The sequence below is a fragment of the Carassius auratus genome, chromosome 40 (genome assembly GCF_003368295.1).
Source record: "Carassius auratus strain Wakin chromosome 40, ASM336829v1, whole genome shotgun sequence".
Lineage (NCBI taxonomy): Eukaryota > Metazoa > Chordata > Actinopteri > Cypriniformes > Cyprinidae > Carassius > Carassius auratus.
The window spans coordinates 19,427,005-19,451,395 of NC_039282.1; the positions used below are offsets into that span (position 1 = coordinate 19,427,005).

The 24,391-nt window shown below is 35.0% G+C and overlaps 1 protein-coding gene and 3 non-coding genes across 12 annotated transcripts; all 4 read right to left on the reverse strand.

Moving 5' to 3' along the window:
* Positions 1-4,634: 4,634 nt before the first annotated feature.
* On the reverse strand, positions 4,635-24,004 carry LOC113058797 (autophagy-related protein 16-1-like). Of its 9 annotated transcripts, XM_026227012.1 has the most exons (21): positions 23,812-23,998; positions 23,300-23,339; positions 22,877-22,988; positions 22,251-22,344; positions 22,006-22,111; positions 20,792-20,865; positions 20,461-20,712; positions 20,068-20,133; positions 19,139-19,225; positions 18,996-19,055; positions 18,168-18,212; positions 17,089-17,191; positions 14,904-15,009; positions 14,368-14,438; positions 12,937-13,008; positions 10,698-10,818; positions 9,297-9,402; positions 9,072-9,221; positions 8,856-8,903; positions 8,576-8,677; positions 4,635-6,770 (listed from the first exon to the last, which is right to left on the reverse strand). In XM_026227012.1, the coding sequence occupies exons 3-21, from the start codon at positions 22,980-22,982 to the stop codon at positions 6,677-6,679; spliced, it is 1,863 nt and encodes a 620-aa protein (XP_026082797.1). In that variant the 5' UTR covers positions 22,983-22,988; positions 23,300-23,339; positions 23,812-23,998; the 3' UTR covers positions 4,635-6,676. The 9 variants fall into 9 exon arrangements, with proteins under 9 accessions (XP_026082797.1, XP_026082800.1, XP_026082798.1 ...); XM_026227015.1 differs by lacking the exon at positions 23,300-23,339 and having other exon boundaries at positions 17,089-17,188; positions 18,996-19,052; positions 23,812-24,004; XM_026227013.1 differs by lacking the exon at positions 23,300-23,339 and having other exon boundaries at positions 18,996-19,052; positions 23,812-24,004.
* Positions 10,906-11,174, reverse strand: LOC113059050 (small Cajal body-specific RNA 6). Its single transcript, XR_003278058.1, has one exon.
* Positions 14,576-14,857, reverse strand: LOC113059049 (small Cajal body-specific RNA 6). Its single transcript, XR_003278057.1, has one exon.
* On the reverse strand, positions 16,740-17,018 carry LOC113059048 (small Cajal body-specific RNA 6). The gene has a single exon (XR_003278056.1).
* Positions 24,005-24,391: the final 387 nt, after the last annotated feature.

Here is a 24,391-nt window from a genome sequence, read left to right on the forward strand (position 1 = left end):
TCCGCGATGCCGCTCCGAACTCTCGAACTGATTCAAATGATTCGCGAACCCGCTCGGAACTCCCAAACTGACTCAAATGATTCGCGATCCCACTACGAACTCCCGAACTGATTCAAATGATTCGCGATCCCTAAACTGACTCAAATGATTCGCGAACCCGCTTTGAACTCCCAAACTGACTAAAATGATTCGCGATCCCCATAACTGATTCAAATGATTCGCGATCCCGCTACGAACTCCCGAACTGGTTCAAATGATTCGCGATCCCCATAACTGACTCAAATGATTCGCGAACCCGCTTTGAACTCCCAAACTGACTCAAATGATTCGCGATCCCCATAACTGACTCAAATGATTCGCGATCCCGCTACGAACTCCCAAACTGATTCAAATGATTCGCGATCCCCTAACTGACTCAAATGATTCGCGAACCCGCTTTGAAATCCCGAACTGAATCAAATGATTCGCGAACCCGCTCCGAACTCCCGAACTGATTCAAGTGGTTTGCGATCCCCAAACTGACTCAAATGATTCGCGATCCCGCTACGAACTCCCGAACTGATTCAAATGATTCGCGATCCCCATAACTGACTCAAATGATTCGCGATCCCGCTCCGAACTCCCAAACTGACTCAAATGATTCGCGATCCCCATAACTGACTCAAATGATTCGCGATCTCTCTCCGAACTCCCAAACTGACTCAAATGTTTCCCAATCCCCGACCTGACTCAAATGATTCGCAGATCCACTTTGAACTCCAGAACTGATTCAAATGATCTGTGAACCCCAAACTCTAATAATTTACAAAGTATTAATATACTGTAATATTTTTGTTATTCTTGTTGCTATAAAAACAGACTTAAGCCATTAATAGCCTTTAAAATGGCTTAAAATGCATTATATAAAAAATAATGAGGCAATAATGATTGGTTAATAATAACACTGTTAAAATACATAATGTAGGCAAATACAAAATCCTTGTTTAGGCTACTGACCAAACATTTCATTCAAATATTCACTTAATCTTTCATTTTTGACCACCTTTTTGCTATAGATGACACAAGTTTTATAATTTCTTCAACAGAAAACGTGCATATCACAACCCTTACAAAAACAAACCATGGTTTTATCATAGTAAAACTGTTTAATTTCCTTTTGCATGATTTCTGAATGCTTGAGACTATAAAATAAATTAGAGTCATAATAATGTTATAGCCACAGGTAAATGTGGAGAGCTACAATTGTGAGTTGTAAATAATATAATTTATTCATTTAGTTTTTTATTTGATTAAAGTTATTTTTTCAACCCTATAGTAGTTTTTTTTCCATCATCATATTTGAGGAAGGGGGGCACAACAATAAATCCTGCTTATGGGAATCCTTAAGGTGTTGTTATACACGTCTCTGGGAATGTGTGCTGTACACACACACACACACACACACACACACACACACACACACACACACACACACACACACACTGAAGCACGCGTGGTGTTTTCAGCTCTTCACTATATTGATGCATGATGTATGCTACACATGTGCACGTCAGCGCGCTATGAAAGGATTTCACCATTTAATTTGATAAAACTATCGTCATTCATTCGTATCGTATTCACAGACTGACAGAAACGGCAATGTCTTTACGACAACCTGTCAAAATAAAATTTCGGTATAATTTGAAGAAACAGAAATATAGTACTATTGCACACTAGAGTATGCTATACTTCCTATAAGCTAATAATAATAGTTAATTAAAAAACACAGAAACTCTTGTTACAACCCACCAAAATAAAAAGTTTGGTCTAACTCAAAGAAATTATGTAAGAAATTGCTTAGCAAAATATACTTAATAAAAGATATACTAAAACATTGTTTTAAAGGAATATCACACAAGTTTTCATAGATGTTTTAATTTAAGCTTGCCAAAACAATAACACCATATTTTTCAAAAACAATTTCTATTTGTATTTGTGCCTTTAATGTTTATATATTTATGATTATTGTCAGCTAATAAAAGCTATGCTTCAGGACCATATTCATATAACATCTAAGGCTAAATGTAGCTCTTGACTGGTTGAGTTAGATGATGATTAACACTAAACTGTAGAAAATCACTTGAGTCTCCCCAGCTGGAAATGGCTGTTAAAATCTTGTGTTTCTTATAATAAATTGTCATATTGATAACACTGAACCTTTTATAATGCTCTTAATGACATGTGGATGCATACTGTATGCATTAGTGAGTGTGTGGTGCTTATGGGGTATGGTCACTTATTCCTTATATGTTTGTAATGTTTGTTATAACTGTTTCAAATGCAAGACATTGATTGCATGAGATTAAGTTTGTAAATGATAGTCTGTGTCCTTTTGTAGTGTGCACATATATTTATCATCAAACTGTGATAACTGTGACTAAATTCAGTATATATACGTCTGCCATATGTTGCCACCCCTCAAAAATTCCTGCCCCCTTCTCACCACCCCATCAATATTTTTCTAGATCCGCCCCTGTTCAGATAGGAGCTTTTAAACTCCTCGAACACCAAGTCAGTTGTGTCTTCACTAAACACAGAAAGAGACGAGAAACTCAACTGAACGCAGATTCAGGAAAATCGCAGAACAGTAAATCAAAAAACAGGAACAAAGATGTTTTAGGTGTTTAACGCCACACACCCCTGTTCTGATGTCAGAGGGCAGTTTCTATTGAACACTAACAACAGATTTACTGAAAGAACGATGCTAAACTGGGGCTCCACACAAGAGACGGATCGCATTTAGATGGGACACCGATATCAGCGATCAGTTTTCCCTGTGCACCGAACACATGGAATCAGAGACGCAAAGACTCTATATGAAGAGTATTATATTACAGATATAGCATAAGATCACACGAACCCCACAGAATATACACCAGTTAATGGACAATCACAATGGAAAATATTAACTGTTTCCCACCTCTCTTTAGGACGAGGAGAACAGGGAGAAAAGAAAGTAGATAACATTCAGTTATTATCAGATCGAGTCGAGTCACATTAATTTCTATAGTGCTTTATACAATACAGAGAGCTTCAAAGCAGGAAAATAACAGCGTTAATGTTGTAAAATTCATCATTTATGAAACTAATTACATTTCAACTCTAAAGCAGCTTCAATTCATTTCAATGAATGTCAGTGCATATAAGTGGATATTATTATTTCATATTAATTGTCTTGTAAATCCCATTCAATATATATATATATATTTTTTAATATATATATAATTTTTTATTGAGCGGTGATGTGGCGCTGCAGTAACTCACCTGTCTGTGTTCAGATGCAGGTAATGTTGTGTGTTGAGTTAAAGTGTGAGTGGACGCTGGTTTTAGGGCCAGTATTTCGGCTCTTTTCTGTCGGAGAGATTATCATCACTGGCTTGCAGAAGTAATGAAGATGCAGGAATATCATTCTGATATCACACACATTAAATAAGCAACAAAAAAAGCATACTTTGTATAATGAGTGCAGTGCAACTTTCTGTGAAGCACAACAGCAGGTGTTTAGCAGAATGTCAAAGCTTGTTTTAAACAGAATTAATAAGTGGATGTCAGGCTCTAGACAAGCATAAAAGTAGGCAATATGATTAATTTTTTAGTTTCAAAGTCTTTCGGAAAGTCGTGATATAGTTTGCATGACACCTAAATGTAATTCTTTGAGATACTAAAAATCTCGACTTTTACATTTTACTTGCAGCTTAGCTTTTAGTCTGTTTTTGACAAAAAAATTATACGTGGAAAAAAAAATAATAAATAAAAAGGTTAAAATAAAAACACATTAATAAAAAATACACATTAATAAAAAATACACATTAATAAAAATACAATTCATTATTAGTTTATGTAAGCTTAGGCTCATTAATGTACATAATTAAAATAATATCAAATTAAATATACTGTTTTCATTTGATTAATTTCAAAATATTTTTTTCTAATATTTTATATTTAATAATAATGATTAAAAAATGAATCAAATAAATTATTAAAATATTATCTTTTGTCATTTAACCATATATATTATTTTTGATTTGATTAATTATATAATTTTACAACAACAATAATTATAAAAAGTAAATAATATACAATTATTTAAATATAATTTATTGTAAATCATTAATTACTAAATGTTAAAATCAGCATTAAGACTAATAAATGCTATGTTTTTTTGAATAATTATATTAACTAATGTAATTGAATGTAAACAAATAGAACCTTGTTCATCTTTAACAGTATCTTTTCAGAAGACTAAGACATATGGACTGAACATTATAAAAACAATTTTTATTTTTTATTATTGTTATAATACTAGTAGATCTATTGTTTTCATATTAACTAAGGTTAACTGTTGATCTCTTTCTGGAATACTGACCAATCAGAACACAGGATTGGAATGATCTATTAAATAATGCATGCTTGTGGGTGATTAAAGAAAGAGGTGTTTGTAGATCGATAAAGCCTGTGATTTAAGACTGTGTTGTCAATCTCAGCAGTCTGACATCTGATGTCAGATCATGGGATTATGCACCCATCTCATTTTACACACTCATGCGTGAATTTCCCTTTTTAAAAAATCAGAGAAAAGACCAAACAAACGCAAGCATCGTCCCACACATTTTATGGTGTGCAAACATTAAGCAGACATATACAGAGACCTCATATACATTAGCAACAATTATCTCCCACAGTCCGCTTAAGCCGGCCCACTCTCAGCCCCACCCACATATGCATTGGAGAGGGCGGAGCTAAACACAAGCCACACCCACAAGTCATTTATAAAGTATGCAGTCCCCTCCAACTGAAACCAAGTGCACTTGCTAGGCACCGCGACAGATGTTGAGCACGAGGGGACGCGAGTGTCTTAAAATCAGCCAGATGCTTCAGATATAGTGTTCAGTGGCGTATGAAGGAGCTTTACAGTCTTATATTCAATGAAAGCGTCACGGCGAACCACAAGTGCACTTGTTATCCTTTGAAAAGTAGCTCAAGGAGAGTTTGATACAGTATTTGAAACAGACGTCATGCTCGGAGGAAACGCTGTCAGGATATGAGCTGAGTATGCATGAAATAGAAATAAAATAAAGATAAAGAACAAGAGCATCACTTTCTCCACTAAAACACACACACATACACACACTTCTCACCGCACACGTACTGCGTCATTGCATGCATCGTACACCAGTTCAACACACACACACACACACGGGATCTGAGGGGAGGGGCTTAGGGCAAAGAGTGCTGTGATTGGTCTCGTTTTCAATTGTGTCAAATCAACTATGGTATCAGGAAATAAACTACTATGCTTCATAAATCATTTGCTCTACTGAACTGACACCTATTAATCAGCAGATTCAAATAAACATGTCAAACATAGGAAAGAATTGTGGGAAATATCTTTGAATTTCATGCACGGCAAAACATTTTTTTTTTTTAAAGTGACAAAAAATTAGAGCATTAAAATCAACATATGGGTAATCTCACAAAATTAAGTGATGCTTACTTTGACCTAGAAATCAAAATAAAGAAACAACTTTTGCATAAAAAAGTCTTTTTTAATTATTTTTTTATAGTAAAAATGTATTTTTATTCATATTTTTTATATTATTTTATGCATGTACATTGTTTTTTGTTTTTTATCTAAACACATTTTCACCCAAAATATTCTGCAATTTAATAGAATTTATGTTCTGCCTAAAGAAAATTAAAGAATTCAGAATTATATTTCAGAATTTTTACATTTATTTTCCATATTTTATACATGAACACAATTACTACAATCCAAAAAAACTTTCATTTGGAAATAATTATATAAAATAAATTATAATTACATAAAATAAAATAAAATATATTTTTTATAACTAAATAACAATGGCAGCTTTACTGGTTTTAATTTATGCAGATTTTAATAAAGAAAACACTTTATGGACAGGAAGATTATTTCTGTATAACAATGTATTTTTTCATTCATAACATTTTTTGCGATACAGAATATGAGGGTAAAATGTGTTTAAATACGCCAAAATGTCAATGCAAATGATCATAAAAAAGGGATGCCTCCCATTTTCTTTGAACAAAATATTTTCATTTGATTTTATCAGAAAATAGACATTTCTTTGTGAGTCTCACCCTAAAGAGAATTGGGTCACCGTTCAATACATGCCTTTTATTCAAGACTGTAAAAAAGGGAGATACGGGATTTCTGCTCTAGGAAAAAACAAATTGTGAACAGTGCCATCTATAGAGTTCAACTGGAACTGCATCCAACACACAAACACACACACACACACACACACACTCAGACACAAACACACAGCTTAATGGCCTGTATCTGCAAAAAGCAGAGCATAAACTCTGACCGTAAACACACACAAACACACACTATTTTAGAGCCGTGTTAAAATAAGCAGTAAGAGTCGTGTAGGACAGTGAGAGTCACAGTGATCTCCATCAACTCACATCGAGTGTGTGTGAGACAGAGTACATGAAAGATGATATAAATATGTATTACACGTGTACGGTGCTGTCCAATCACACATACACAGACAGCCGAACAGATGGCATTGTGGGAAAGGTAGTTCAAGAGGCCGGTGGGACGTGAGGGTGGGCTCACTCTCCTTCTGTAGTCACAGTCCGTTTCATCCAATCACATGTCAGACCAGAGCACGGCCTTGCTTCCTTTCTCAACGCTGGCCACGTACACACCCGATGGAGACCAGGACACCGAGTTTATGGCAGAACTACAGACAGGACAGAAAGAACCATGCATTTGTACAGCTGTGCATTATTCATAAACACAGGTATGTTCAGAAGGACATACTAAGAATACTATCTTTGCAGGTCTCTAGATGTAAATGTCCCGTATGAGCAAGACCTCCACATTTGAAAATACAACATCCAACCTATCTCAATTATATTTTAAATCATTTTACAAAAAAACAAAACAAGAATTGTTTAATAAAGTAATGACGTTGGATTTCTTTGTGCACAAATAGAATTCACGCAGCTTCAGTTTCCTAACATTACGGTTGAACCACTGATGTCACATGGACTATTTTAACCATCTTCTTACTGCCTTTCTGGGACTTGAATGTTTCAGTTTCAAAGCAGTCGATGCATGGTCAGAAAGCTCTCGGATTGCATCCAAAAAATCTTGATTTGTGTTCTGAAGATGAACGAGGTTCTTACGGGTTTGGGGGTGAGTCATTAATGACAGAATCTTCATTTTGGGAAGAACTACCCCTTTAAAGGCAGAAGGGGGCGAGTTTAAACTAAGGCCTTTTTGTCTGTGTTTGTGATTGTGTGCGTGTGTTGTGTGTGTGTTTGAGTGAGTGAGAGAGAGTGTATGTGTGTGTGTGGGCATGTGCTGTGTGTGCATGTGTTTGTGCGTGCTTGTTCATGTATTGTGTGTGTGAGTGTTTGTGTGAGTGTATATGCATGTGTTGTGTGTGTGCATGACTATGAGTGTGCATGTGTGAGGGAGTGTGTGCGTGTTTGTGTATGATTGTGCATGTGTTGTGTGAGCGATTATGAGTGTGTATTTGTGAGGGAGTGTGTGTGTGTGCGTTTGTGTGAGAGTGTGTTTGTGCTTTAGTCACGTGTGTGTATTTGTGCATGTGTGTGTGTGAGTGTGCATGTGTGTGCTTGAGTGTGCGAGAGAGTGTGTATTTGTGCATGTGTGTGAGTGTGCATGTGTGTGCGTGTGTGTGAGAGAGTGTGTATTTGTGCATGTGTGTGTGTGTGAGTGTGCATGTGTGTGTGCTTGAGTGTGCGTGTGTGTGAGAGAGTGTGTATTTGTGCATGTGTGTGTGTGTGTGAGTGTGCATGTGTGTGTGCTTGAGTGTGCGAGAGAGTGTGTATTTGTGCATATATGTGTGTGTGTGAGTGTGCATGTGTGTGTATTTGAGTGTGCGTGTGTGTGAGAGAGTGTGTATTTGTGCATATATGTGTGTGTGTGTGCTTGAGTGTGCGTGTGTGTGAGAGAGTGTGTATTTGTGCATATATGTGTGTGTGTGCTTGAGTGTGCGTGTGTGTGAGAGAGTGTGTATTTGTGCATATATGTGTGTGTGTGCTTGAGTGTGCGTGTGTGTGAGAGAGTGTGTATTTGTGCATATATGTGTGTGTGTGCTTGAGTGTGCGTGTGTGTGAGAGAGTGTGTATTTGTGCATATATGTGTGTGTGTGAGTGTGCATGTGTGCTTGAGTGTGCGTGTGTGTGAGAGAGTGTGTATTTGTGCATGTGTGTGTTTATGTGTGTGAGTGTGCGTGTGTGTGAGAGAGTGTGTATTTGTGCATGTGTGTGTTTATGTGTGTGAGTGTGCATGTGTGTGAGAGAGAGTGTGTATTTGTGCATGTGTGTGTTTATGTGTGTGAGTGTGCATGTGTGTGAGAGAGTGTGTATTTGTGCATGTATTGTGTGTGACTTGTGCGCTTGTGAGAGTGTGTGCGTTTGATTGTGTGTGTGTGTGTGTGAGAGAGAGAGAGAGAGAGAGAGAGAGAGAGAGAGAGAGAGAGAGAGAGAGAGAGAGAGTGTTTGTCCTGCTCACCTGTGACCCTTATCAAGGGTCTTGTCTAGTTTCCCCGTCAGAACGTTCCAGATGTACAGAACGCCGTCTGCAGAACCAGCCGCCACATAACTCCCATCAGGACTGAAAACACACACACACACACACACACACACACTTTACAGAATTACAGAAGCAGTCAGCTGATTCACCCGCTTCATGAGCTGAACGAAAGCTATGATGAGTAGACAGGATTTCCTCAAGAACATATATATATATATATATGAAAAAAAGACAAACTCATGCAGTTGACTGCTCTCACCTGAACGTGACTCTGGTGAAGTCTGAACCACACTTGAAGCCTTGAGCACTGCAGAAGCACAGGAGAGAAACAAAAATGAGCATTTTTATGAAAAATCTCCATGCATTTTAAGTACATTGTACATTTAGCAGACGCTTTTATCCACAGCGACTTCCAAATGAGAACAATAGAAGCAATAACAGCTATTATACAGTGAAGAAGCTGTGAGCAACGCACTTAAACGTCTGTCGCACTGCATTACTGCGCAGATCGATGATCTTCACCAGATCGTCACGAGAGCAGCTCAGCAGCTCGGTCCGGTCGTGATTGAGATCCAGAGATGTAATGCGTCCCAGCAGCTCCAGCTCATGAACGGTACTCTCAGACCTAAACACCAGAGACATTAGTGATCTGAGCACTGCATCCTAACTCTACGTCTTCTCCGGTCAGATCACCACTCACCTGATGTCCCAGAAACGAATCTTCTTATCGAAGTGTCCGCTCATCACACACTGCTCCGTGCAGACGATGTCATTACAGCTAGAGCCAGCAAACACCGTCTTCATGCCTGAGAGAAAGAGAGCGTCTTATTACATACTTCAAGACAATTAAAAGCAACCAGCAATTCTCATGAAATAACGGTTCAATAAAACATCAGCTACCAGAAAACTAGCTACTTTCTCACATTTTAGTTCTGTCTGTTTCTGCTCATTAAATATTAATGTAGTTAAAATTTATTTAATTTAATTAAAAAATAATCAATTCTCATTGGAAATTTTGATGTATTTAAAGTTGAAGTTACAAAAAAACTAATATTTAATGTTAAATAATTTTGATTAAATTATTAATGTAATATTAAACCAAATTGATATTAATTTAAAAATAATTAAACAATTCTCATTAGAAATTCTGATGCATTTAAAGTTGAAACCGGTTGAAAAGTTGAAAACTTAATATTTATTGCTAATTAAATTTGATCAGAGTATTAATGTAATATTAAACTAAATTGATATTATTTTAAAAATAATTAATCAAATTAAAACAAAATTAACTAATATTTAATATTAATTAAATATTGATGTAATATTTGGATAAATAAATTAATTCATTCATTCATATTTAGAATAAAATTCTTATTAGATATTTTGATGCATTTAAAGTTGAAACCTGTAGTTAAGTTTAAAATGAACTAATATTTAATCAAACATTAATGTAATGTTAAACTAAATTGATATTTAAAAAACAAAATGAACTAATATTAATGTTATAATAATGTTATTAATATTAGTATTTAATTTGCAATTTTTTGTTTAAAATGAAGTAATATTTAATCAAGAATTAATGTAATGTTAAACTAAATTGATATTAATTGTAAAAACTAAATGAACTTATATTAATGATATAATAATGTTATTAATATTAGTATTTAATTTGCAATTTTTTTTACAATTCTCATTAGACATTCTGATGCATTTAAAGTTAAAACCTGTTGAAAACTTGAAAATGAACTAATATTTAATTTTAATTCAATGTTAAACAAGCATTAATGTGATATTAAATTATAAAAATATTTTACAAATATATTAAAATAAATATATATATATATATATATATATATATATATATATATATATATATATATATATATATATAAAAAAGACTATTTAAATAAATTAACATTAATTCAATTAATTTAATATGAATTAATGTTAATATTTAGTTTGCAACACAGATGGGCAAACAAAATGTTCTGAAGGTCAAGCAAAAGGAAAAAAAATTGAACATTATTTTCAAGCACCGTTTTGCATCTTACTCAAAGACAGTGGCATTTAAGAAGAAGTGTAAATACTAAGAGTCTCTTACAGACTTTGCTGCGTAAATCCCAGAGCTTGAGCGTTCGATCGTAGCTGCCGGAGACGATCCGAGTGTAATCGAGGAGAAACCGTGCAGATAAAACCTTCCCGCTGTGCCCTGTGAGCGTGTGCTTTTGGAAAAGACAAACACAACGAATTAAATATTTAAAGATGTGTTGTTTCTAGTAACAAACGAGATTCAGTTCAGCACAGATTCAGGTCTCAGAATGATTTTTGAGATCAGCTGACCAGCCTCATTCAGTCAAGCCCTCCTGTGTGTCGTGTTTCTGTGGGATGCTTCTGTCAGAGTCTCACTGGATTCTCTAGAAAAACTCTTATGCAGCAGAAACATCCATTATATCAGCCGCCACATCAAACCAGGGATGCACAACTAGAGCATGCTGGGAAAATCAACAGGGCAGGCTGGGAGGGCGAGAAGACTGAAAGAAGGGCTGGACATCAGACCTTTTACATCACATCACTGACCTATGACCCAACAAATAAAACTTGCAAGTTTGCTGCAGCTGCATTTTTTTTTTTAAGTTGCATGGATATAATGTTTGTACGACGACGTTTTAGTGCCACGTAAAAAAAAAAAAAAAAAAAAAGATTCGGAGAATAAAGTTGAAATACTATGAGAATAAAGTCGTAATACTAGGAGAATTGTCGTAATACTACGAGAAAAAAGCGAAATACTATGAGAATAAAGTCGTAATATTACGAGAATACTACGAGAATAAAGTTGAAATACTACGAGAATACTATGAGAATAAAGTCGAAATACTACAAGAATAAAGTTGTAAACTACGAGAATAAAGTCGAAATACTATGAGAATAAAGTCAAATTACTATGAGAATAAAGTCGAAATACTACGAGAATAAAGTCGTAATATTACGAGAATAAAGTCGAAATACTACAAGAATAAAGTTGTAAACTACAAGAATAAAGTCGAAATACTATGAGAATAAAGTCAAATTACTATGAGAATAAAGTCGAAATACTACGAGAATAAAGTCGTAATATTACGAGAATAAAGTCGAAATACTACAAGAATAAAGTTGTAAACTACGAGAATAAAGTCGAAATACTACAAGAATAAAGTTGTAAACTACGAGAATAAAGTCGAAATACTACAAGAATAAAGTTGAAACTACGAGAATAAAGTCGAAATACTACAAGAATAAAGTCGAAATACTACGAGAATAAAGTCGTAATATTACGAGAATAAAGTCGAAATACTACAAGAATAAAGTTGTAAACTACGAGAATAAAGTCGAAATACTACAAAAATAAAGTTGTAAACTACGAGAATAAAGTCGAAATACTACAAGAATAAAGTCGTAAACTACGAGAATAAAGTTGTAAACTACGATAATAAAGTCGAAATACGAGAATAAATTTAAAAATTAAGAGAATAAATTCATAATAATATAAGAATAAAGTCGTAATACTAGGAGAATAAAGTCGTAATACTAGGAGAATAAAGTCGTAATACTACGAGAATAAAGTCGTAATACTACGAGAATAAAGTCGAAATACAATGAGAATAAAGTAGCAATACTACGTTAATACTACGAGAATAAAGTTGTAAACTACGAGAATAAAGTCGTAATACTAGGAGAATAAAGTCGAAATACAATGAGAATAAAGTAGCAATACTACGTTAATACTACGAGAATAAAGTTGTAAACTACGAGAATAAAGTAGAAATATGAGAATAAATTTAAAAATTAAGAGAATAAATTAATAATACTATAAGAATAAAGTCGTAATACTATAAGAATAAAGTCGTAATACTAGGAGAATAAAGTCGAAATACTACGAGAATAAAGTAGCAATACTACGTTAATACTACGAAAATAAAGTTGTAATACTACGAGAATAAAGTCGTAATACTATGAGAATAGTCAAAATACCAGAACAAAGTTAAAATACTACGAGAATAAACTCGTTATAGGCCTACTACGAGAATAAAGTCGAAATATGAAGAGTTTAAAGTAAACTTTATTCACTAAGGTTTTTTTTTATGTTATTCTCGAAGTTTTCAGACTTGAATCTTGTAATCTCGTAAATTTCTGACACACAAAAAAAAAAACACTGAAATCATCAATAATTAAATGCATGAACAATAAAAGACACTTTATTGTCAATAAGACTTTAAACCTTTGTAACATTTCCAGCTAAACATGCGTTTAGACTAAAACAACTGCTCAGTCTTTGATTATATGTTAGTACGCATGTGGCTCACCCTCAGCCTGAAGTCATCAACCGTCCAGATTCTGCTGGCGAAATCATTCGACGCAGCCAGTAGATACGAGCCCTGAGAGCACAAACACACTGCTGTCAGTCACCACAGTAACACACACCTCTCTTTCATCTGTGTTCAACACATGCACCACATATCGCTGTTTTAGAAAGATTGATGGTCTGAAATTAAGACCCTTTTAATTCTCTCTCTCTCTAACTCCTAAGACAGTTGAAATATTTAGCAGATACATGCATTTAAATGGATGCATAAGCATTTTGTGTACACACCTTTGTAAAGCATCAGCTGAATGAATAAAAGTAAATGTTTTGTACAATAAAATACTCTCTTGAATGAAAATGTCCGCTTAGCCGATATTATAAACAATGACTGTATCCTCTGAGTTATAATTAGCAGCAAATCATGGCTCTGTTGAGAATTATAATATAAATGTTTGTTGACTCGATCACAATAAGATCAATAACATGAATTTTTTTAAAAATTGCTGACTTTAAGAATATTTTCCAACCCAAACTTTTTTTCCACCAGTAACAAAATATGGACAATTTGCAATTCTCATTTTAACAGGTCTTTATGGCCATATGATATACATTTTTATTTTCACCCCAAATTCAGTTCTCTATATAATATTTTTCTGGGTTCTTTAAAAATTATTTTAAATCAAATATCTTGTTTAAATCAATTGAATTCATTAAACTTTAACAATTTAATATTCTAAAAACTAACCAACTAACTTCACCCTGCGGTCAAAAAAAAATAAAAAATCGTTTAAAAAAAAAGAATATTGTTTTTTATTTACTTAAAAAAAATGTATTATTAAATTTATTATTTATTATTATTATTATTTAAAAAAAATAGTGACATTTCTGCCAAGTTAAACCAAATGTAATTTTCTGGCTTGTAGTGAAGCACTTAAAAGTTAAATATGAATCTAGTAATATTAATGTAATTAATATTTAATTAAATAAATTAACATTTAGTTTGCAATTTTTTACAATTCTCATAAAAAATCCAGATGCATTTAAAGTTGAAACCTGTTGAAAAGTTTAAAATGAACATACATTTAATGTTAATCAAATATTAAATTAATAAAAAATAACTACTATTTTTCACAATAATCAATCTTGCAGTGAAGAACTTAAGACCTTTATAAGGATAATTTTTATCAAATAAAATGGTGAAATGCTTATGACCCTCAAATTGATTTATTAATCCAAAAATTTGCCCAAAATCCACCAATTATATCGTAAGCTTCATCAGTAAATGATGGATTTCCTTGATTGCGTCTGTGTTTTCTGCATTAGGGACACCACAGGGCTCTATGTTGGCATATCACATATTCTTCTCTTTTATCAGCAGCATCTACACTTATTTAAAGATGTTATGTTAATAATAAAGTAGACAATAACTCACCGCACTGTCAAACTCTATACTGGTGATTCCAGCATTACTGCCCGTCAGCGCACCTTTAGGTTCACAACGCCCTGGAGAAACAAAATAAGCTTTTATAACCCCACACAGACAAGAGCAGAACACCTACTGAAGCTTAACAGATCCTGGTTCTGCAGTTGTTTCATTAAAATTTGTGAAACTGCATAACTTCCACATTGAAACGACTGAAGGTCTCAGCTTGAAAACTTGAGATCATGAGCCTGTCAGGCGTTCTCCTTCAGTCCGGCCCTCCTGTGTGTCGTGCTTCTGTCTGACGCTGCTGTTTTAAAGCCTTCTTATTCTCTAAAAGACTCTATATATACACAGCAGAAACGTCCGAAATATCAGCCGCCTCCTGCAACCAGCGATGCACGACTAGAGCAAGCTGGACCGAATGAAGAGGACTGCTGGGAGGGACGGGAGGACGGGAAGGAGACGGAGGCTTCAGACCTTTTACATCTCATCACTGACCTCTGAACCCTGATGAAACGGTGAATGATAATACAGGTGTACAGTACCAGAAGCGACCTCCCAGAGCTTCACCCTGCGGTCCATTCCTCCCGTGGCAAGCAGACGGGAACCAGGACTGAACCTCACGGCGTTCACTTCTCCATCGTGGGCGTCCTACACACAAACACAAATGGTTTTGAGTTTTACCCTTCTGCTTTAGGAGATTCAATCCGCCTGAAAATGTGGGTTTTGTGTTGATTTCCATGCAAATCATGCACAAATAAATAAACTGGCACTACAGATTCATGTAAAAACAGCTTTATTGTAGCCTGTCAGAGACTAAAAAACTAAATACGAGAAATTAATAGATGCATGCATTCTTTACGTTGTGAATAGACCTTTTATGTAATGTGTTTGCAAAAATGCGTATCTATTAAATTAGTGATATTTTGAGAATGTGATTTATAAGAACTAATTTTATTTGAGATATGCAAATTGCATTTAATTTTAAAATATAAAATAAATCCATACAGATATACAATGTATACTACACATGTATTGCAATGACAATTTATGTATATAATGGCTTTATCTTTTTTATTTGTTACTTCACATTTTAAAATTTCATAAATTTATAAGGGTCATTTTAACCCACCTATTTTTATGTTCTAAATTATCTGCACACACAAAACAAATACAATTATTTCCATCTTTTTTTGTGAAATTATTTCATGGCAAACTGTATGGAAACCAATGGAAAAAGTCAATTGGAGTCCAGACAGAATTTGAACAGCCTTTCCAAAACACAAAAAACCAATCATAAGGGCCATTGTTTTTAAATAGAGATCAATACATCATCTGAATGCTGAATAAATAATGTTTCCATCGATGTATGGTTTATTAAGAGGCAATAATATTTGGCTGAGATACAACTACCGTATTTTCCCGGACTATAAGTCGCACTTTTTTTCATAGTTTGGCTGGTCCTGCGACTTATAGTCAGGTGCGACTTATTTATCAAAATTAATTTGACATGAACAGAGAGAAATTAACCAATAGAAAACATTACCGTCTCCAGCCGCCAGAGGGCGCTCTCTGCTGCTCAGTGATTGGTACCGGCTGTAGACGGTAATGTTTTCTCTTGGTTCTAAATAAATGCGACTTATAGTCCAGTGTGACTTATATATGTTTTTTTCCTAATCATGATGTATTTTTTGACTGATGCGACTTATACTCAGGTGCGACTTATAGTCCGAAAAATACGGTATTTGAAAATCTGGAATCTGAGGGTGCAAAGAATCTAAATATTGAGAAAATTATCTTTACAGTTGTTCAAATTAAGTCCTTAGCCATGCAAATTACTAATCAAAAATTAAGTTTTGATATTTTACGGTCAGAAATTTACATAAAATCTTTATGGAGCATGATCTTTACTTAATTTCCTAATGATTTTGGGCATAAAATAAAAATGGATTTTTTTTGTGATATATGAATTTTGATCCATACAATGTATTTTTTGAATGACTTAAGACTGGTTTTGTGCTGCAGGGACACAAAAGTGTTGAAACTTTGCAATCACATTCATGACCCTAAATCAGGAATATTCATAAAATTATAAAAAAATAAATAGTTCAAGCAATTTGAAAAATCAAGTGTGGTTCAAATTGACCTGCAACACAACAGAAGGATTCAATTTAATTCGATTAATTTACATTTACAGTGCTGTTAGTGCACTAATATGTACTTAGGTTTCCTGTTGTTGCTTTTAAAACTTGTAGCAATGAGATTCACCAAACTTTGACTGCAAACGTAATGGAAATTCAACCAAATTACCACTTACTCACAGTCTAAAGCAAAATGAGTCAAATTAACCGGGTTTCCTCCTGTTTTGAGCTTGTTTGAAAGGTCTCAGCTTGAAAACTTGAGATCATGCACCAGTTTAACGTCCTCCTCCCGTCTGGCCCTCCTTCGTGTCGTCGTTCTGTTGGACGCCGCTGTTGAGTTCACAATCGGTTCTCTAATAGACTCTTATTCAGCAAAAACGTCCAAAGTATCAGCCGCCACCTCGAACCAGCGATGCACGACTAAAGCATGCTGGGAAATAATTAAGAGGGGCTGCTGGGAGGGCCGAGCAGACTGGGAGGAGACCTGGATGTCAGACCTTTTACATCACATCACTGACCTTTAAACCCTGACCTCTGCAGATCAGAAGTGAAGGATGCATGAAAGAGAAAGAGTGAAAGTGACACTCACAAAGACGTGGAGCGCAGTGGAGGGAACTCGGACATCAGCGCAGGATGACGGCACCTCCGCGCTTTCAGGAGACGAGCCGAACGAATTCACCGAGCGACGCCTTCTGAGGGAAAGAAAGTGCACGTGTCACACAGGCTGAGCTGAAGTCTGGATCATCCGCATAAAGAGGGTCATTCAGGGACTGAAGCGGTTATAACTGCATCTGTAAACCTGTTTTATAGCATCGCATGTAAAACTCACCTCTGTGACTCACAAATAAAACTAATGCAACTCAGACACTTCAAAGCAAACTCAAATCTATGCAGCCAGTTTGGTTGGGTGATGATACTGATATATTTAAAACTCACTTTCATTTTTATAGATGTGTGTAATACAAACTGAAAATGCTTGTCTGTATTTAAAATATATATTTTACCCTCAAATTGTTTAAGTTATAAGTTTTATAAATTATGATAATTGTATAAAATCTGAGTAATAAATTGCAATTTAATAGACATCTGAAATAAATCATAACTACATATATTTTTAATGGCATAAAATGCACACAAATTAACTATTTTTACAATTTGATAATGTGGTTTAATAAAACATGATAAAGGCTAAATACAAACAAATTGAAAGCTTGTGTAAAACTCAATGAAATAAATAAAAATATGCATTTAATTGTGATTAACATGAGTTTTGTGTGTGTGTGTTTTTTTTATTTGCATTGATTGTAAAACCATTTTTCTGAGCTTCAGATGCCCCACTGGAAACCTTATAATTGACTATATATAATAACTAAATAAATGCACTATTATACCAGACATTAATCACTCAATCAGCGAATGCAAAACCAATATAAAGTTGATAGACAGTGTCTCCCAGCTCGTGGTTTCACCTGATAGATCACCCACCCAGCCAAAACTCACACACAACTACACACAGAGCAACAGGCAGCCTGCAGACATCGAGGAGCGGCTACCCACAATCCATCTCACAGCCCTTCTGAAATATAATTCTGTTAGCATGCTTCTGGGTTCACATCAGCACAGAATCCCTCTCTCTCTCTCACACACACACACACACACACACATCACCTGGAGTCAGATGGGACGAGACCAGGTTGGACAGAATCAGACAAGCTGCAGACACAGAGAGAGTGTAGTATGAGACACACACACACACACACACACACACTCTCTCTCTCTCTCTCTCTCTCTCACACAAACACACACACACACACTCTCACACACTAACTCACTCTCACACACGCACTCACTCTTACACACTCCCTCTCTCACGCACACACACACACACACACTCTCTCTCTCACTCACACTCTCTCACACACACACACACACATTCTCACACACTAACTCACTCTCACACACACTCACTCTTACACACTCTCTCTCTCACTCACACAAACACACACTCGTGCACACACACACACTCTCTCGCTCTCTCACTCACACTCTCTCACACACATTCTCATACACACTCACTCTTACACACTCTCTCTCACACACACTCTCTCTCACTCACACACACTCGCAAACACACTCACACACTAACTCACTCTTACACACAAACACACACACTCACGCACACAAATACACTCTCTCATTCACTCACACACTCTCTCTCTCATTCACTCACACAAACACACACTCGTGCACACACACTCTCACACACTAACTCACTCTCACACACACATACACTCTCTCTCTCTCTCTCTCACACTCACACAGAAGAGAGTAATAAAAACATGTCGAGACCAAAATAAGAAGTGTTTTTGCACATTTTAGGATTATTTCTTTAGATTTTGAGCTTAAATATGACCTGGAGATGTTCTAGACAAGTTTTATGGACAAAATGAAGACAAAAAGAAACATTTGTGTCCATACACACAGACTGAAACATACCCAAAGATATTAGAGATGGAATCCAGCAGTCCAGCAGGAGGAGGCTGAGACGCTCGTCTGCTGAGAAACACACACACAGCATCAGTTACTGCATTCAGTGAGGACATCTGTGACTCCGTGTGTGTGTGTGTGTGTGTGTTCACCTGGGTGTGCGACTGGTCTGTCTGCTCGGTGACGTTTCACCCGTTGCCTTCCCAGCATCCTCTGAGAGAACTTCGATGTCATCATCTCTAAACCAATCAGAAAACAACATTCAGTGAGATTTCAAAATTATTTAACAGGATTCTCAAACGCTACAGAAATCAACCAGGGCTTGAATTCATACATTTAAAAAAAAAATTGACAAAAAGGATGATATGTTGTATTTTGATATGGTTATAAACAATATACCTTCATAAAAGGCAAAAACTACTACCCAAAATTCAAATCAAATGAGTAAATATTAACAGAAAATATCTATGATATAATCTTGGCAGGTATAATCTTGGTTTTTAATGATAAATAAAACCATATAAAAAAACGTTTTTTGAAATAAAGCCAAAATAAGATGTAAATAAAGTAACTTAAACATGAAACACTTCAATTTAAAAAAAGCTGCCTTGGAAAATAACTTATAAACAAGTTTAAGTACTAAAATTATATATTAAAATTTTTTTTTAAATAGAAATCTTAAAAAAAATTTTTTTAATTATAATGAAAACTGAAAAGCACTTGAAAAATGAATATTTAAAATGCTGCTGACAACTAATTGCCATAAATCAGTTTAAGTACTAATGTTAATACAATTAATAATGAAAAACAAATTATAAATCTAAATGCTGAATATAAATATTTTTAAAAGTTACTAAAACGTAAAAGCCAATTCAAAATGATTAAATACTACAATAGCATGCAAATAACACTGTCATAGATACAAAAGTTTATAATTTTTAAAAGAGTGTGCTCACAAAGAGTGTTTCCACTAAGATTGTGAATCAAAAGGTTTAAATTGACCATGTTACTATATCACAAACCCTGTATGTGGAGTAAAATTCCCACTGTACCTAGCAGACATATTTCTAAACAAACTCACGGCTCTATAGGAAGAGGTTCCTTCGCTGCTTCCGCCAGATCCTTCTGAAGCTTCGCCTGTCTGCGTCTGCAAGGATTTCAGTGTGTTTAACACACATTTAAACTCTATTGAACCCTCCCAGCCGGTTTCAAACAACCAATCAGGAGGAGAATCACAATGAGCTCATTTCTGCATGGAGGGTCAGGAAACGAGCCCCTTGTTTTTTCAGCATAGATGGTCAGAAACTGATGGGTGGCGGCCAATCACTTATTTCCATTGTTTTTAAACGACCCTTAACGACTGATCAATCAATACGAGCCGTTAACGAGGTCGTTTACACACATGATGCACTTAAAGCTTGTACAAAAGAAAGTGTATTTTAGAAACTTGAGTTGAATGGTGTGTGCTTCTGACCTGGTGTCCTTCTCGTTCTCAGCGTTGAGTTTGTTGGCCTCCTGCGCTTTCTCGGCCATCCAGCGTGTCACCAGCTCCTGATTGTCCTCTGTGGTTTTCCGTAGTTTCTCCTCCAGAGCGCTGAACGTGATCTGCAGGGCATCGTACTCGTCTCGAAGCGTCTGATTGGCTCGTTCCAGATCGGCCAGAGAGTTGCGCAGATCGCGACACTCTCCTTCCAGATGAGAGATCTGATGCTGATACTCCTGCATCCTGACAACACACACATGAGAAACCGTCACACACCGCTGATCTCAATCAGATTCATAAAGCACACACACACTGAACTCACTTGGCTTCATTACTCTGGATCTCTTTGTCTTTCTGCTGAATCTGGTTGTTTAGTTCAATCACGCTCTGAGCCAACTGCAAAAACACAAAGAAATTATAGTTTTATTGGCATGTTTTCCCACCAGTGCTATTTTAGTATCACTGATACTATAGTTTTTTTTCATATTTTAAATTAAATTGTAATTTTTATAATTCCGTTTTTCACTGTATTGTGAGTTAAAGTTTTAGTAATTTTGTTGTATGTTTGTTAATCCGAATAAAAATGATAAAAGCACATATAATTATAAATATAAACTAACATAATTAAAAAAAATAATAGCATATAAATAATATTAAATACTGGCAATTGCTTGTACAGTAACTTGAAAAATATATATTTTCAGTTTTTTTTATACTTTAATTTAATCTAATGTTTTAGCAATTTTGACAAGTGTTTTTGAAAAATGTTATAAGTATTTTTTTTAAATGTATCCAATTTTTTTTTTTTATTAATTTGAGATAGAAATATCGACTAAGTTTAAATAGTTAGTTAATTAGTTAGGTAATTATAATAATCTGTTTCCCACACAGATTTGTTTTTAAAATAAACGAAAAATAAATACATTTGTATATAAAATTGTATACATATAATTAACAGTAATAGAAAAAGAAATTTGAAATAATTTGACAATCAATAAAAAAAAGTGTAAAAGAAAAATGCTTATACTTTTAGATGAAAAGGATTTTTCACAAATAAATAAATATTAAATAAACACGACCAATGAGTGCTCTGAGACTCTCAGCCGTCAAAATAAAAGTCCCGCATTGAACACATCGGCCAAGCAGAAAAATTTATTGCAATGCATACATTTGAAAAATGCCAAATATCGGCCGATATATCGGTCAACCACTAAATATGATTCCTTAATTGATTCCATGAAGTGGATAGTTTAAACTGATTTTGAAGTATAAAGGTACCGATTCTAATGCTACATTTACATTACATTTAGTCATTTAGTCATTTAGCAGATGCTTTTATCCAGAGGGACTTGATATCATTGCTGTTGAAGTTTAAGCAGTGAGCTATTAAGATGTTCCTACAAAATCATATCTAAATACACTCATACTCAAGTCACAAGACAAGGAATTTAAAACTAATCAGAAGGGTCAAGCTACTGAATGCTGAACAGGTATTGAAATGTAAATGTAGCTGTTGAAATGCAAATTACTGTTCACCTCTCCTCGTTTCTTGTGCAGCTCCGTTAGCTCCTCTTGATGTTTAATTCTCATCTGAGCCATTTCCTGCTGCAGGGAATCACTGCGACCGCCCTCGACGCCCGGACTAACACACACACACACACACACACACACACACAAACACACACACACCATGTTACTTTTTTGTATTCATAATGCAATAATTCATATTTGGATAATGTTCTTCTTTCCACACGTTATCTCCTTTCTCCTTTTATGAGCACCTGAGGTCGTGTCGGTTCTGATGCTCATATTTCTCGGTCTGGAGACGTTCAGAAAAAACAACCTGAAGATCAGACCTCTCTAACAACCGGTTATCTGGAGACAGAGAGAACCAGAGAAACTAGATAAAGAAATCGTATCAGACAGGAAAATAATTTAAAAGAAGATGCATCATATTATTATTATTTTTATTTTTTTTTCATTTAGGACATCAGAAAACACATATTGGAAGATTATAAAACAAAAACAAAAAAAAATGTCTAGGAATATTTATTTGTATTTAATTTGTTGGAAAATATTATTATTATTTTACCTTAATATTCAGTGGTTAAGAAGATATGTATGATTTAGACTCTTGATTGTTAATACAAATCAATTAAATCAATATTTTTTTTAGATTTTAGATATTGTTAATCTCTTTAGAATGATCTTAGATTTACAATAATGCTTTTTTATTATTATTAATTTATTATCAATTTGCAATCAATGCAATAACATTTCAGCAACAATCAAAAATGAATTAAAATCATTTATTATTAGTGTTATTATTAACTATAACAATAATAATAAAATCACTTCCATCTCACATAACAATACCTAACGAACAAAAAAAAAGTGTGTGTCTTACACTGGTGTATGATCTCCTCAAAGGCCTGACGCTGAACTCTGTCTCTCTGCTTCAGCTGCTCCATAACATGATGTTTCCACAAACACTCGACTCTACGGCCCGCCATCTCCTCCTGAACACACACACACACACAGACAGAGAGAGAGATAGAGTTACACACACACCGAGAGAGTGAGTTATACACACACACACACACAGAGAGAGAGAGAGAGAGTTACACAAACACACACACAGAAAGAGATAGAGAGTTACACACACACCGAGAGAGTGAGTTACACACACACACACAGAGAGAGAGAGAGTTACACACACACACACACACACACAAAGAGAGAGAGTTACACACAGACACACAGAGAGAGAGAGAGCACTGACACAGTTAATATTCTAGTGAACCAGTTCCCTAAAGCAAACACAATTAACCTCGAGTAGAGTGTGTCTTAATTCAGAGCACGTTCAGTCCCTGGAACAAAAGAGGAACATCTGTCCTCAACACAGGAGGAAGTGACACAAGATCAAACACGAGAAAGGACATTTTTAAACGGAAGTAAACACACTCGTGCCAGATAATAATTACTCGAAACAATAATAAAATAGGTTACTTTCATTAACACCCGACAGATCACTATTAAACATTCAAAGTGTCAGAAATGGCATCTTTGTGTATTTTTCTAATCCATATTTGTACTAATGATCTGCATGAATTCATCACGTGATCCAATAATAATCAATAACACGGGTTTTATGACTCAGATTCAAGCTTTAGGATGGAAATAAACCTGCCATGATGCTCAATCAAGTGTGCTGAAGACATTTAGCGTCGTTATTAATATAAATTCTGTAGTTGTTGTGCTTTTCTAGATATTTTTAAGCGATGTATCAGATCTGCACCGGCTAATGACTTTCACTTTCGAAAAACAGCAGGTTTACTTTACCTCACAGCATCTAAACGCGTCTCCGCTAGTTTAGATGAACTCTTCTTGATGATACGAATGAATTATTCCGACTACAAAGAGCCGAACCGTGTCAGAAGAGGTTTAATCGGGTAGGTTTCATGCTAACCCACTCCAGACTGAAGGATCAAGGACGCCATTTTGGATCAACAGACGTCTGTTTCCTGCTGCGCCGTCGCGGGAGTTCTACGTCACGACCGCGTGCTTCCCACGTTTCCACTTCCAAACTTAATTTGAAGCCTTTAAGACTCAAAAGAGTATATAAAAAAAGAAACATTGGAAAACAATCGAATACTCCGCATCATAAACACATGTGATAATTTCAAAATAGAGTAAAACATTTTTATTGCAATGTTAAACTCCAATAAAGTTGAGAAGAGTTTGACTTGTACAGTTTTAAACGCATTTTATGTAGGCTACATATCTAAATATCCTACTGTACGTCATAACATTCCAAAGGTCATTTGTGCTCTTCCCATTCTGAATTTTTCTTAAAAATAATAGATTTGTCATATGCTTTTCCTCATCTGATATGAATGCATTGTCAAGAAACATCAGGATA

Excerpts from the sequence above, each read along its gene's own strand:
- LOC113058797 (XM_026227011.1), bottom strand. The coding sequence starts at position 22,982 with ATGGCGGGCCGTAGAGTCGAGTGTTTGTGGAAACATCATGTTATGGAG. Across the intron at positions 18,213-18,995 it reads TCCATCTCTAATATCTTTGG|CTTGTCTGATTCTGTCCAAC; the intron begins GTATGTTTCAGT and ends CTGTGTCTGCAG. Across the intron at positions 8,678-8,855 it reads TTCACCAGAGTCACGTTCAG|TCCTGATGGGAGTTATGTGG; the intron begins GTGAGAGCAGTC and ends GTGTGTTTTCAG.